Below are 15,571 nucleotides of genomic sequence, written 5' to 3' on the forward strand. Positions count from 1 at the left end.
GCTAAACATGTCCCTTCATTTTTGTCAGCATGACTATTTTATCCTAATTAAATCTTCACCCGCATTTTGAGAGTATTAACTGATCTTAATATTAAGTTCGCTACTACACATCTTTGAGTTGAACTTAAATCCTGATATGACAAGAAAACTGTCCACAAACAGTCAAAAGTGCAGCATCAAAGAAGAAAGCCCGAAGGATCACATAAATATAGCTATCTGCAAGTGACCACCAGCCAAGAGTTCAAATCCTAATTCAGACAACAATAATGTTGAAACTAATGATGTAAACAAACTAAAAGAAATTAAGAGAGAGAGAGAGAGAGAGAGAGAGAGAGAGAGAGAGAGAGAGAGAGAGAGAGAGAGAGAGAGAGAGAGAAGTTATCGGTAAAAGAGGAAGGCAAGTTTCGTAAACTTTACATCTGGAATCTCAATCAATGTGCCCAAAACGAAAATCCAATGACGATATAGAGGCAGTTCAATATAAAATTTCTATAGCTACATAAGCTAATAATTACTATTATAAATCTAAATAACGTATATCAAGATTTCACCCGTCTTCCTAAAAAGTTGATACAGATTCACTTTGCAGGATTTCCCATCAACCAAATAATATAAATAACACGATCACTTTTTCACATACCACTCCTTAAGAGCTGATATTTATTCCATTCAAATTCAAACAAAACCATGATTTATCATTTGATGGAATGCTAAAATGTACCAAAACTAGAAACAAAAAAGAGAAAGCCCTAATCTAGAAACATTTCCAAGTCAGCTCAGACTGAAACTCATGTGGAGTTCCATACAAATGAAAGAAAAGAAAATCACACGGTGTTTACCTTGCAAAAAATTTGAAGGAGACAACATAAGTGCAAATAACCGGACCAATTTACAAACAGCAATGGTGCTTCAGCTTGAATTTGTGAGTGTAATCAGATCAGAGTGTCATCACCTTGCTATCTGGGAATGAAAAGATCCTAGTCACCATTCCGGGCTGAAGGGCTGTTTTTCTTGATAAGCTGGTTCAAGCAGAAGTTAAGTTTCAAAAAGAGCATCCACAAAGCAATATGCACGGTTTCATGCAACAAAATGGTCGTTTCTGTCCATTTCTGTTAGTGGCCGCCTGTGTTTCAGTTCCATCAGATGACCCAACCAGGCTTTGGCCTGAGTCATGGGCCTTTTTTTGCCCGCCAAGCACCCAATGAGCATAACTGGGAGGACCAATAAGCCAACCTGTCCACCTGCCCATCCGCCCAGCTTTTATAAATCTTTTTAGTTTAATATTTATTTTTTTTAAGTTTCTAAAAGAATCATCTGCTATTTTCTTTCAGTCAATAATATTCAGTATACTCTAAAGTAAACTGTTTTAAAATACTTTGTGTTCATTTATTGTAGAATAACTATAATTTAAGCAATATTGAACAAGAATTAGATGGTTCTAAGGTCACCCAAAGGCCAGCAGGCAGGGAAGTCGGCCTTGAATTAGAAGGCTTGGCCGTGGTCATCAATGAATAATTTGATAATATATGGCAGTAACCCTTTATCACATTTTGACATAATTAAAAAGCTGGTAAAAAGCATCATGTCAAAGTTCCAGTCACATATATTTACAAAAGATGAATCCCTTTCTCTAGGATGCAAAAGGGATTGCATTGTTAGGGTCGCCAAGCAATGTGGTCCAGTGATCCGAACTGTCTAAGTTTTAGGTCCAGATTTAAAAATCATCTCTCTAAAAATAATCAAGTAAACCAGACCATTAAAATAAATAAATGATTTTTCATTCAGTTATTATTTTGTAAAGATGATTCCTGAATAGGAATTTAACAAATGGACGGCTTAGATTACTGAATCACATTGAGGGTTGGTCCCACAAGCGATTGCCTTTGCTTCTTATCAAAAGGGATCCCTATGTATAAGTTTTCCCTATATATACAGCGACACACATTTGGTTTTAGATTGAAAAAGAGAAATTTCACGAATAGTCTCTGTGTCGAAAAAGGGTACATGCAAGTGACATACAAAGCTCTACTAACATGTGGTGCCATCACATGCTTTATTTCTTTACTTAAGAGGATGATGTGCAACACCATCGATGGTGAGAGAATTCTCTTCAAAATCTACGAAAAACCACCATAACGCCCTCTCTCACTAATAGTTAGAGGGAAATAATAAATCAAAGAGAATCTAACCTTGTAGAAATATTTCTTCCGAAGCTTGACTGCTGTGCGGATGCATCTTTTGACACTGATTTTCAGCAAATTATCATTGAAAATCTGCAGCGCATTAAAATAAGTTTCAAGGAAATTATTTAGGAAAAGTAGAAAAGCAATCCAAAAATCATGAAGAGTTACAAAACCAACTCAAATAAATTGGATCAGAAAAACCTCTTAACACCACAAGGGCATCACAAAGATCCCCATATCATTACGACACTCCCCCGATACATATCTAATATTTAAAATCCGTATCAATTGATATTTTGACAATTTCACCTATCCAGACAACCGGCACTCGTTAAAGTCAAAAAATAGTTATTTTCAACATTATTTAAAAAACTAATGTCTGTTCTTAATGTTTAAAAACTATAGTCAATATGAAAAAAAAAATTACACACACACACAGAAGAAAAGAGAAGCTCTACTTTCGTATCGTCCAACACAACAACCAAGGGCCAAAAGAGGCAGATTATTAAATATATATATATTTTTTATATATATATAAGCTTCAGTTGAGGGACACCCTTGTAGATATATATATAAGCTTCAGTTGGGGGACACCCTTGTAGAGCACACCATGCATTGTATTTCAACGATCCGAACTGTCTAGTTCTTAGATATTCCCTCAAAGATCATCTCTGCAAAATATCACTTGAATCCAAAACCATTTTACCACTAATTAGATTGTTGTTATTATAGTATTTTCTTGAAGCACCGTGTTCGTGTATTTTGTTTGTCCTAATTAGATGTCTTAATGGTTTTCAATTTGCAAGGATGATCTATGAATGAAGATTTGAAAACCAGACGGTTTGGATCGTTGAATTTTTTTTTGTAGGGTACCCTAATGGGTGTCCCTCAATAGAAGGGGACTATATATATATGTATATATGTAACGTAATACATATTATTCTATTGGTATACCCGTATTATTGTTTTTTTAAATGTATAGTATCATCTAGCACCGAATCCTGTATCCCCTATCCGTTGACGACAACAGAGAGAATGAGTGATCCTTAAACTTTTTTTATTCTTTATCCATATGCATGTGGATATGGATATCCATGCAACACAGGAGATACTGTTGATCCATATCCCGTAACCAATATGCTTACGACCAACCTACATTCCCATTTGTAAAATAGCCTCCAATCATACTATATGGATTGTGCAAGACTAGTGGCATCTAGTCTCCACTATGTTGGAGAAGCTCCTGAGTCCTGGGATGAAATCTCACGGATGACAACATTTGAACAAAAAAATGGCATGAGGGAGTGGATTTTCTTCAGACTTTTTTTTGAGAAATTTCTTTTGAGTTTGAAGATGCATCCTATCCTAGATTCTATGGACTTCTCACACGTTCTACTTATACTTTGGCTCCAATTTTAATAACAAAGTTTGTGTTTCTTATCCCAAAAAGATAAAAGTCAGTGCAGAACTGACCGATCAAAATTATAGACCAGGTAACTGTAAAAGTAACCTTTGAGTGGAAGAAAACAAACAGAGAAATAAATTAACTAATGCAAAATACAATATAAAACAGAAAACTCAATATAATGCACCTACCTTTATCATATCATCAATTGAGCGCGTCTGACGAATGATTTTCTGGCGGTTCATGATGAGGATTGCGGCAACACAGAAGACCGGTAACTCATCATCCCCATTCCTAGTTGATGAGACTGCAGTGCAGATGTGCATGCGATCATTCTTTGACCAAAAATTCCTTGTCAACCCACAAAAATGATATGTTGATGCTGATTTCATTCCAGTGTCAGACATGGAGTGTTCCGGATTTCCATGATTTGAATGTGAGCCGCCCTTCATATCACCACCACCCTCCGCACTTTCACCCCTCATTTCTGCTTCCAAATCCCTAGGAAGCTGCACCACCAAGGCTTCTAGACAGCTGTCCTCTAAATTGTAAGCCAAGGATTCTTGAAAATCAGCAGCCCACATCATCTGCATTTGACATAAAACAATTTGAATATATACAAATATACATGCTGCAGTTTATGAGGTAAACATGTAGTGGAAAATTTCTCGTTCTAACTTATCATAGAAATTTCTCTTTTATATAAATTATAGAAATACTTAAGTTAAATATTTTTCTGGCAGTTACACACTCCAAAGACCAATTTATTTTTTTTCTTGCTCTTTTCTGATTCCAAGCTCATCATAAGAACTACAATATTAGGAAATATGCCCATAAACCTTAAACCCAACATTATGTGATAAGTTAAACTTAATGAAAAGACAGAGCAAAGCAATCATTAATCCTATGGACTATGGAAACTTCGCCCAATTTGTATTTAATACACGTGTAAATAATTTGCATCAAATATGTGCCATAGTTCATCCATTTTGTAAAGCATATATTATAATTGCAGGTTTTGAGGTCCATATTAACAGTTCATAAATTCATTGGGTGATCTACCATATCAAGCATGACAGAGTAACTAAAGAACACAAACCTCCCACATACAAAGAGCATCATCAAACGATAACTCCCGACGGAAGAGTACCAGCAGCATCCGAAATGCAAAATGAAGGCTTTCAGCACCTATGTGTGACAGGTGTGCAAACATTTCCCTGTCTGTGAGTTCCAAGATATTCCACAATGCTTGCAACTGCTTCATTACCCCAGTTGGTCCTTCCATCTGAAAATTTTCCCGCTGAATGAAGAGTTTGAAAAGAAAATGTCAGTGATGGAGCATAGAAATGTCTAGCTCAAAATATATTTGTCAAGTTTAGAATACCATTCTCCTTAGAAGCATCTCAAAGCACCAAAACGCATCAGCATTATCCTCAAACAGGACGACAAATGGAGACAGCAAGTCACTCATACCTAAGAAACAATAATCAGTTAAACTAAAACCTACTTCTGCAGCTTTTGAGATAGAGTGATAATTCTGAATCTTAATTTAAGAGAAAATCATGTGAGGACAGAGAGAATTAGAAAAAGAAAACTAATAACAAAAACACAACCTTGACAATATCCGGTTGCTGGATCAACCCACGCGTAAACAGCAAGAATATCTGACATCCTAGCTAAATTTTTTGCATCCTCATAGAATTCAAGATGACTGTCTGTTCTTACCACATCAACAACTGAAAGAAAGAAAAAAAAAAAGACAAATTTTCTCAACTGAAAACAAGGCTTTAAGAGGATCAATCAATGAGAGCAACAACAGTATGAATTATAAGTGAGACTAAGAAAGAAAGGAAGACTTACCTATTCGGTGGAGAGTCCAAAGCCATTCAGATACTCTGTCTTCACTCACAGTCCCTCCTTGAGACATTGTTGTATTTCTAAATTCTGTATCTGGTACATCTGATATTCTCATCCTGTTTACTATTTCTTTCTTCTTACCCATATTATTGGACTGCAATACTGAATGATGGGCATCAGTACGAACCATTTCAATTTCAGAGTTAATGGTGCGTGAAACATTCTTGGATGGTGAGCAATTTGATTCAATAACTAAATCTACATTGTTATTGACTTGAAAACTGTGCATGCTGTCCTTTTTCAACCTTGACTTACATTGCGCAGAAAGTTTATCATCAGACACACGACCTTCATCATCTTCTTCACACTTTTCAAACAAATCAGCGACCGGTAAAGTAGGATATTCAAAATAACTTTTTGGTACATATTTTGTTCCATCTGCTTCTCTCCCTAGCTTTGGGGAGCTGCAGTCATGTGGACTAGAAGTATGTATGAAACAAGAAGAATCATATGCTGCACTATCTGTGCTTTCCCTCACACTGACAAGGTCGGCCGACTCACTAGAACTCTCTTGTTGGCATGCATATGATGTATCTGTACAATTATTATTCCTATCACAATAGTTCTCTACTTTGTTAGTATTATCAAAAGAAGTTTGTCTATGTTCAACTTTAGCTTCCCCTCCTTCGTCATCTTTAGACGGTGCCCTAACATCCATAACCTTGGACCCAACAACATAAGCAAGTGAACCAGTTCCAATGCTTGAATGCATCATTTGGCACTGCTTAATCAGGTCCCTGTAACGTTCCCTGCATACAAAAATTTATGAAGGCGGTAAATCCAAACAAATCCAAAAGACTGTACTTCAACTGCACTTACTAATTCAAAAGAATTCCATAAGCTGAAAAGAAAATTTCATGGTGCATTTTAAACCTGAATTTTATATATATAAACCTGAATTACAACTATTGCCCCTGTTACGTTGGTAAATGTTTTTATTTAGTCCCTTTCTATACTAAGAATAATGCTACTCCTGCAGAAGTTTTATAGCGGAATAAACTTAAACCATGACCAGATGACACCTGGCTTGCCAAGTAGTTCTATGTTATACAGGTTTAGTTTGAGTGGCATGCATGACAAGCCACATAATCAGTCACGTCATGGAGTAAAATGATTCTGGAATCCTTCAGAGAAAAAAAAAGAAGAAAATATTTTGCATTTTCCTAATGGTGAATGGAAAGGTGCTATATGCCCTGCATGTGACCTCATATCCACTTGGCATCATCTTTGTTTTCAGATAGACCCATATTGAGTTTGAGTGATATGCATGACATGCCACATAAACAGTCACAGAATGGAGTAATATGATTCTGGATAAGTTTTGCATTTTCCTTTAGACTAAAAACATAAGAAAAATTTATCATTTTCCTTATGTGAAAAAGGAAAGGTGCTATATGCGCTGCATGTGACCCCATATCCACTTGGCACCATTTCTTTCCAAATTGGCCCGTCATTGACCACATGAAGGACACTGACCACATGAAGGACACTGAAAGCAGATGAGGGCCTGGAGTAAGTTATCAATTGCCTGACACATAATCCATGGACAAGTGAAACTTTGGGGTCTCCATATAAAACACCTACTACATGCCCCAAAAGTATCTATATCGACGTGTTTAATCACCAATAGAATAAGAGTTTTAAGGAGAAATCTATCATAAAAGTTAATTAAAAATATTAAGAAGAAAAGGACCTCCGGGCTGTCCGCAACTGCCTTCGAGACTCCGCAGTACTACCCAGAGCATAACAACCAAGTAAAAATTCCCACACTTCTGGCCTTATAGATTGATCAACGCCCTATGATGCAGCAAAAAGTTCCATTACAATTATAAGTTAGAAAGTCTTTGATTACACCATCTTCAAGATAGAGATTTTAACACTTCAAATCACAAATTATCAATTTCAACATGTTTAAAATGACATGTCTAAAACAAAGCTCTATTTCATAAACAAATCAAAAGCAGTCAACCAGACTATGATTACCATATATGCCAATAAAATACCACCTAAACACTTAAATGTTTACGCTAGAGTGAAATGAGAGAATATACACCAAAAATGCCATGCCTAGCCACAGTTGGTAGTCCAAGTGGTAGAAAATAAACAAACATGTGCAACTACTCTTCAAAAGCTTTGACCACATATCTGAAGACTTAGATGAAATTAATTGAATAGCTGTCACAGATAGAGGTCATCTGTAACTCTAATACTACTGCTACCACAAATCACGATCTCACTATGTGTACAACAAATTTATCAAAAAATATAACATAAGTAGACAGTTAATTATAAAATATGAAAAAATGAACTGAAACAAAATAAAAAAGAACTCCCTACAAATTAGGCCCAAATTATATTCAACTGTAAAAAAACATACCCCCAATACTATTAATTTGAGTGCCTTCTGAAAACAAAAATTCTTCCCATCGCTATCAAATGTTGCCTGCCACTTCTCCGGTTTAAGCATTTTGTTCACCTGAATCATTCGAAAATAAAACGACAATGCTCTATAAATGAATACGATCATGAATAAGAAGAAAACTTATGTGATAATTTAATTACATGGAAAGAATAGCATGTATGAAAAAAATTAAAACACATTTCTTCAAAGACCAAATCAGACAAGCATCATGCTCCCTCAGTCTTTAAATTGTAATGGAGATCTACTACTCATTACCATAATTATATACAATCAGAAATGAGAATAAAATGTAGGTGGTAATTTAATTACACACAAAGGAGAACATATGAGAACAAAAATTAAACACTTTCTACTGAAAACAAATTCAGAAATGTATCATGCTCCCTCGGTTTTAAATTGTAACGAAGAGCTTCTATTCCACACCAAAAAATTAGAAAGACTAGAAGTTTACAGAAAGTCGCAAATTGTGATGGTGATGAAGTACTAGGAGCTAACACATATTTCAAGAACTGGTCTCCAGTTTCTAGAATAAATACCAACGTAAACACAGCTTGGCCCTATATGCTCCAGCAAAACTAGAAACAAGGCTTATAACATTTTCCCCCAACTCATTCCTTCTGTCCAAAAAGATTTGTAGAGGTTTAAAATAAAATACATAAGAAAGTCTCAGAAGTTTTTTTTCATCTTTTTTTCTTAACAAAACAGGAAGCAGCAGGCCACCTGAGGATTGAACCACAAAGCTCACACTTGACCCTTATTCTTAAAAGGGGAGGAGATTCCACTAGAACGAAGGCCCAAAAGTTTGAGTAAGCATGATATCTGTTGTTACACCAGGACATTTGGATGCTTGGAAATGGGGTAAATGGCTTTAGTAGAATGTTTATATAGAGATAGATTGTCACTTAAGAAGGGTTCTAAGATATGTTACCCCGCTTTGTTCCATATATTTGAATAACAGTGATATCCTAGATATTATAAAGGAAAATACAAGGTGGTTGTACTATCAATTTTGAAAAAATTAAATGCTTTAACAACAAAAATGTATAGAAAAAGTGGTTCCAGAAGAGAAGTCAGAATTTGATGCATCCACCAAAATGCCCTCAGAAAATCAAGATCAAAGAATTGTTTGAACATATTGTCCAGTGCAATAAGGGTCTAACTCTTTGAGAAATGCAAAGCTTTTCATTCAATGGAGCCAAATTTTCTCAGCAGTGGTAAAGATGGAAATCAAACATGCTTAGAGCTCGAGTTTATATGTCCAGAAGTAGTTTATTTATTAGTAACTCATTAAACTTTAAGTCTTAGAAGAGTTATTACTATCATCAGAGTCCATTGAGTTTCCTAAGTGCATTATTTATTAGAAGTCAAGAAGAATTACAACCCTCTATAAAAAATAAAGATACCACCCAGATTATGGTGGCCGATTAATGATCCACTCCTCACAAATTGTTCCTGCCTAGTCATGACCCTACATTCATATGTAGCACCCTCATCCTTGTCCAAGAGGACCACACTATTAGAAAGATTAAGACGCAGTGTAATATCACTTTTAATGCCTCATCCTTGTCCCAGAGGCACAAACTATTTGGAAGATCAAGATGTAGTTTGTGACAATTGGAGCATTAACCGACAACAAGGTACAAGGGCTTCCTCACTATGGTGCATGATATGGTCAAATAAAACATGATGGAATGTAAAATCTCACATCAGCCGCAAGCCAAATCCTAATATGTTATATGAGCTTGATTTGACCTGGAAAAGGGCATGGCATCACAATGGTGTAATAAACAACTTTTGCAGGAAACTCCTAGAGTCCCTTCCTGATTTATTTTTCCCCTATCCACACCCACCCAACACAGAGAGAGAGGGAAATGTTCTCTTGCAAGATTGTAAATCTGTAACACACATTTGGATAAGCAAATCCACACACACACACACATATATAAAGAGAAATGTTCTCTTGCAAGATTGTAAATCTGTAACACACATTCGGATAAGAAAATCCGCCTGATCAATGGTTCCAATCAATAGTCTAACAGCATGGAATGTCAAACTATCTGAAAATGGAGCATTACAACATATATATGTGTGTGTGAAATTCAATGTTCCCATACTTAATCAGATATTGAAAACGAACAAACCCGAATCCAAATACATACATAAAATGCACAAAGACAGATAGAACTAATGTGAGAGTCTTACAGCTATAACCACCTTTATAGGCGACTGCGAGAGGCATGGGTCGCCAATGTCACGGACAATTGAACCAACTCTTTGCAAATTAACAGCGGCACCACATTTCCCACAACCCCATTGCTTATCCTCGCCACCTCCACAAGGCATACCAATGTCACAGTCCACCAAAACCAAAACCCACCAATACCAACACCACTACCTCTCCTCTTCTCCTTCTCCTTCTCCTTCTCCTTCACCTCAACCTCCACAACTACCATTACACAGTGGGAAAAAAGGAAAAAACTCAAATACCCAATTCCAGATATCCAAATAACTGCAAAGGAAAATTCAACAAGCAAGAAAATTAAAAAATTATGGTGCAAATGAATCAACGAAAATGGAGAAATTTGTGGAAATGAAAATTGAAATGTGCAATCGGATCCGGGAATTGATTAGTGATCAAACGGTGATCAGATCATTGATACAAATGTTTGTGTGTGACTTTGTGTTTGTATATATCAAGAGAAAGAGAGAGAGAGAGAGAGAGAAAGAGAGGAGCTTTACCTGAGGAAGAGAGGCTACAAAGAATAGCATGAGATCTTTGGAAGAGAGAGAGCGTTGAGGAGGAGCTCCTCCGTCGCCATTTAACATACAAATTAAACCGTTTTTGTTGCATTTCCCCTGTGTTTTACCCTTTTTTTTGGCCTTTTTCTTTTTTCTTTATTTTGTTTTTTATTTTTTTATGCTTCAATTCGACTTTTGTTTTCTTTATGGTGACGTGCAAGTGACTAGAATAGTTGAATTTCGCTATTATATTCTACTTTCACAATTGACGGCTTGACAAGAGTGCAACCATGAATTGAATTGTCCACAACTAAAACTCTCGATTTTTTATAGAAAAAGCAATAGTAATTATTGACGAACATATCACAGTACAAAACTACATAAGTTAAGGTTCTTTTGATAACCATTTCAATTTTCAATTTTTAGTTTTTAATTTCTAGTTTTTAATTTTTATTTTTTTTAAAATTAAAAATTAAAAACTTGTTTGGTAACTATTTTTAGTTTTCAGTTTTATGTGGAGCTTGAAAATGAAATTTTTTGGGGTCAAATTGTGAATTTCATATCATAGAAAGTGCATGTTACAAAGAGTTTTTGGTATTTTTCAGTGAATTTTTTGGATTTAGGATGATCTTTTTGTGAATTTTGAATTTTGAGGTTTCGAGGCTTGGATTGGATCTATTGCCGAACGCAAGAATAGAGCGGCCGAGTCTAAGTCGGAAGGTCCCAAATACTGAGTTTTGGTAACTAGAGTGCATTTTCATGTGTGGTGATGTAAAAATAGTGAATAAAAAAGGAGAGAAACAAAATTGAAAATTAAAACTAAAAACTGAAAACACTTTCAAGTTATTTTATATAAAAAAGGTGATTTTGAAAACTGAAAATGAAATCTGTTACCAAACATGTTTTCAGTTTTCAGCTTTCAGTTTTCAAAAAGGTTAAAATGAAAATTGAAAACTAAAAATGAAATGGTTATCAAACAATCCCTAATTTATTAATTATAAAATTGATTACACATTGGACTTCTTCGATATCTTGAGAAGAATCGAGCGACATAATTGTGGGACTATAATTTATTAGTGTTTGTACCAAAATTTGTACTTTTGTCCAATTATGGCCAAAATACTTGATCCGGAGAATTTTGAGGAAATTATTTGTCGTGCATGTCAAATTGAGGAAAATCTAGGGAATTTTTAAAGATATTTTCATGTTTTTATAGAATAATTTTTAGAAATTATCTTTGATTTGCTTGGAATACAAGATAAATAATAATTTCTAGATTCATGCAATATTTAATATGACCAAAATATGGCTAATATTTATTTTATTTGGAAGGAAATAAATATTAGGTGGTAACTTTCTTTACACCAACGATAACGATTAGAAAAGATTTTTCAAGGATCTATATGGAGCTAAAATAGGAGTGATTTTGCAATACGAATTCTTGGGCGCCAAGTATTCTTGCTATTAAAGTTAAGTCAACATGCTAGTTTATGAAGAAGATCAAGAGAAGAAGAAAGGCTCTCTCTCTCTCTCTCTCTCTCTCTCTCTCTCTCTCTCTCTCTCTCTCTCTCTCAACACATCTAAACACTTACACATATGTCAAACATATATGTTCAAAGATCCCTACAGATTTCTAAGATCTCCAATTGACAACTCATGGGAAACTTTCCACATAATTTTCACACCCTAAAGGTTTAGGGTGATTTTCAATATGGGTCATAGGGTTCAATTTCATCAATTTACACCACCAACATCATTAAAAGTGACCAATTTCAACCCTTCGTTAAGTTGACCGTATGGTCAGACATTAACTGATGACGTAAATACTGTGGGACCCACCTCATAAATTGACTGACCACTTACACTAAGTATACCTCCTTAAAAAAAAAAAAAAATCTTAAAATCCATTATATTAAATTATAACATAAGATAAAAATTAAACAACATGTTAAAAATTATTTGAAAATAAATATTCATACCCAATCGCACCATCGCAACCCCTGTCCCATTCCCAAGATGCAGCCCCACCCGACATTCCCCACTTCCTCTCTTATTGTATCTATGCTCTCTCTCAACCCCATCTCTCACTATTCAGTGGCATTGCCAAACCATCTCACCTTCAAAAAACAATCCATTTATCCATCCAATTCATCATCCAAACAGAGAAGAAAGGAAAATAGAATAACCAAAACAACCAACCATAACACCCAACATCAAATACCCAATCTCTCTTTCCCTCTTTGAAAATATGATCAAGCCACCCATAGCTTCTAAAAAACTAACTCTTTCTCGGTGAAACTGACTGCACCACCATCATTCATCAGTCTAATCTCACAACAACACAACCACCTACAAAAGCTGAGAAAAGCCATCTTGAACGGAGTCATAGATGTAATCTCCCCCCCTTTGACCACCTTGCCACCATGCAACACATTCCATGTGCCACTCAACTCCCGAGGCTGTGACTTACAGAACCCAACTGCATCAACCATACTCGATCTCTCTCTCTCTCTCTCTCTCTCTCTTTCTCTCCATGTGTGTGGAGAGAGAGAGAGAGAGAGAGAGAGAGAGAGAGGCTGGGGGCTAGGGTTGGTGTGGATGGGTAGGTTTTTTAAAAATAAAAATCTTTTTTTCTTTTCTATAATTGATTTAAAGATTTTTTTTTTAAAGGAGACTAGTGAGTTAATTCATGAGGTCAGGATCCCATAGTATCCATGTCATCAGGTAACGTATGACAAGATGGTCAACTTATTAGAGGGTGTAAATTTGTCACTTTTAATATTGTTAGGGTGTAAATTGATGAAATTCCAACCTTGTGGCCCATATTGAAAATGACCCCAAACTTCCAGGGTGTGAAATGTCGTTACCCCTAATTTTTATTTTTATTGCTCTACCACATGTTGGAATGATTTCCAACTGACATAACTTCCAAGTTGTGATTATTGCTTGATGCTACAATAATTCTGAATCGAGAATCTTTTATGCCCGAATTCAGTTTTATTGATTTCCATCAATTCAATTCCTTAATATTATGTTTATTTTCCATTTTATAGCAAGATTGTTGCAATTGATTATTCATCTTTCCATTTGGCTATTTATAGTCAAGTTATTCAAGGCACATATTATCAATTATTCATCTTTCTCTTAGGCTACTTATAGTACTAATGGTGGCACACTCACGCAATATAATCTCTTGCCCATTTCTAGGGCTGGGGCGATTTTGGGGCTAGCATTTTTTGTTACGCCTAGTTGGACTTCTAGTGCAGGATTTGAATCATGAATCAATATGGTCACAACAACTATAATTCGACCTACAGTGAAAACGATGACAACAATGGCCAAACAATGGCTACATTCCAAATCAGTATTATTATTAACAATAATGGTAGTCAATATAGCTACAAGCAAAAAGTATGCATACATAAAGTTATCTAACCTGTAAAGAATTAAAATTTTGAAGTAAGATTCAGGGAGCACAAGCAAAAGGAGAGCACATGTTCTAATCCCGTCGGGATTTCACAGCAAAGAAGCATGGAAGAAGAGAGAATGAGAGATAGAGCAAGAAAGATTTAGATTTAGGATTCCTTCCCTGGATCTCGTCAAATCTTGGTGCATTGGCAGAAGAAAGAATGTTTTTCCCTCCTTGTTTTATATCTAGTTGTACATGTGTTAGATCTAGATGGCTTAGGCTGTGAGAACCATCTTGTGAAGCACCTTTGGTGTGTTGTCACTTTTTTAGTTGTGTTTTGTTGAGTTTCTTTAGTTTTGGTGTTGTTTGTTAATAAATTCCAGAAACTCTTTTGTTGCGTTGTTTGTGAGTTTGTTTGTTTTCGTCATAGGAACTTGTTTAAGTTAGCTAGTTTGTCTAGTCTCTCTAGGAGAGTTAGGTGAGTTATGTCGGTTAGCGGCTAGTTTTGTTCTTGATAAACTGCCTTGACCAGGAACAATGGAGACAGTAAGTAGAGGGTTTTAGTCAAGATATTTTTGAGATCACTTCTCTTCAGATTGGTTCAGCCCTATGCTAACTTAGGTCACTAGGGAAGATTTACCTAAGTCTAAGTCCATCTTACTGCTAATTGGGATGTTTCTCGTTGTAATTTTCTAGTTGTTTGAATAAAATTATGTCGCTTGTAATTCTATCGCTTGAAGCAAGATGTAGGAGAACAAACACCCCCATTTCAATTATATTTTTCCTGTGTGCAGCTATGGAGCAAGGACTCTTGAGACCAAGACTTACTTCACATTAGTTCATATAGGGAACAAAAATTGAAAGGTATTGTTTTCCAATTCTTTTTTATTTGGATAAAAGTCATAAAGTCCTAATTGTTTGCACGTATTGTTGCATAAGCTGGTAGGTCTGAATTACTTAGTGTTAACATGTGTCGCCACTTTAGGGATAAGAGCTATAAATTTCTAGTTGAGCTCAAATCTCTCTAGTGATTACAGGTTGAACACCCAATAAAACGTTGCCCATGTTTCTACCACCTTTAGTTTTGAAGAGGTTGGAAAGTAGGTCTTGAACTTAGCACCGATTATCACTTTTGTCGCCACAAATCCATGCACCATTATCACTTTTGATATGTGTAACACGATTACGTTGTTACCTCTAAATAGTGGAGAGGTGGAAGAAGCGTGTTTCGAGTCGCCCGCCTTAAGCCAGTTATTTATAGATGTTTGTTTCTTGAAAATTTTCTCTTTTTCCAAAGGGAGCCCAACTGTTTTTGGATCTCATTATGTCTCGCCCTTGATGAATGATCATTACTTCCATATTGGAGAAGCTCCAGCTCATTCATGAGACAATCAATATCCACCTTTTTCATTCTTCACCATTGATGTACTCCATTTTGTAACTTATTACGGCACCAATTTAACTCACTAATCAACTGTTTTTTGGTATGGGCTAAT

The 15,571-nt window shown here is 35.6% G+C and overlaps 1 protein-coding gene across 3 annotated transcripts; it reads right to left on the minus strand.

Annotated features, from left to right (window-relative positions):
* LOC18793454 (small G protein signaling modulator 1) lies at positions 572 to 11,015 on the minus strand. Of its 3 annotated transcripts, none has more exons than XM_007225117.2 (11): positions 10,667 to 11,015; positions 10,142 to 10,436; positions 7,883 to 7,981; positions 7,199 to 7,302; positions 5,449 to 6,254; positions 5,202 to 5,324; positions 4,973 to 5,061; positions 4,688 to 4,888; positions 3,780 to 4,175; positions 2,190 to 2,273; positions 572 to 1,241 (listed from the first exon to the last, which is right to left on the minus strand). In XM_007225117.2, exons 2-11 carry the CDS (start codon positions 10,268 to 10,270, stop codon positions 1,170 to 1,172), a joined length of 2,103 nt encoding a protein of 700 aa, XP_007225179.1. In that variant the 5' UTR covers positions 10,271 to 10,436; positions 10,667 to 11,015; the 3' UTR covers positions 572 to 1,169. The 3 variants fall into 3 exon arrangements, with proteins under 3 accessions (XP_007225179.1, XP_020425432.1, XP_020425420.1); XM_020569843.1 differs by having other exon boundaries at positions 572 to 1,019; positions 10,130 to 10,436; XM_020569831.1 differs by having other exon boundaries at positions 10,130 to 10,436.

This window comes from Prunus persica, chromosome G1 (genome assembly GCF_000346465.2).
Source record: "Prunus persica cultivar Lovell chromosome G1, Prunus_persica_NCBIv2, whole genome shotgun sequence".
Taxonomy (NCBI): domain Eukaryota; kingdom Viridiplantae; phylum Streptophyta; class Magnoliopsida; order Rosales; family Rosaceae; genus Prunus; species Prunus persica.

Bases quoted from the DNA above. Each gene is read 5' to 3' on its own strand.
- LOC18793454 (XM_020569831.1), bottom strand. From the start codon at position 10,270: ATGCCTTGTGGAGGTGGCGAGGATAAGCAATGGGGTTGTGGGAAATGT. The intron at 4,889-4,972 runs GTATTCTAAACT...CTCTTCATTCAG, and splicing joins AGATGCTTCTAAGGAGAATG to CGGGAAAATTTTCAGATGGA. The intron at 1,242-2,189 runs GTTAGATTCTCT...GCGGATGGGCAG, and splicing joins GGAAGAAATATTTCTACAAG to GTGGACAGGTTGGCTTATTG.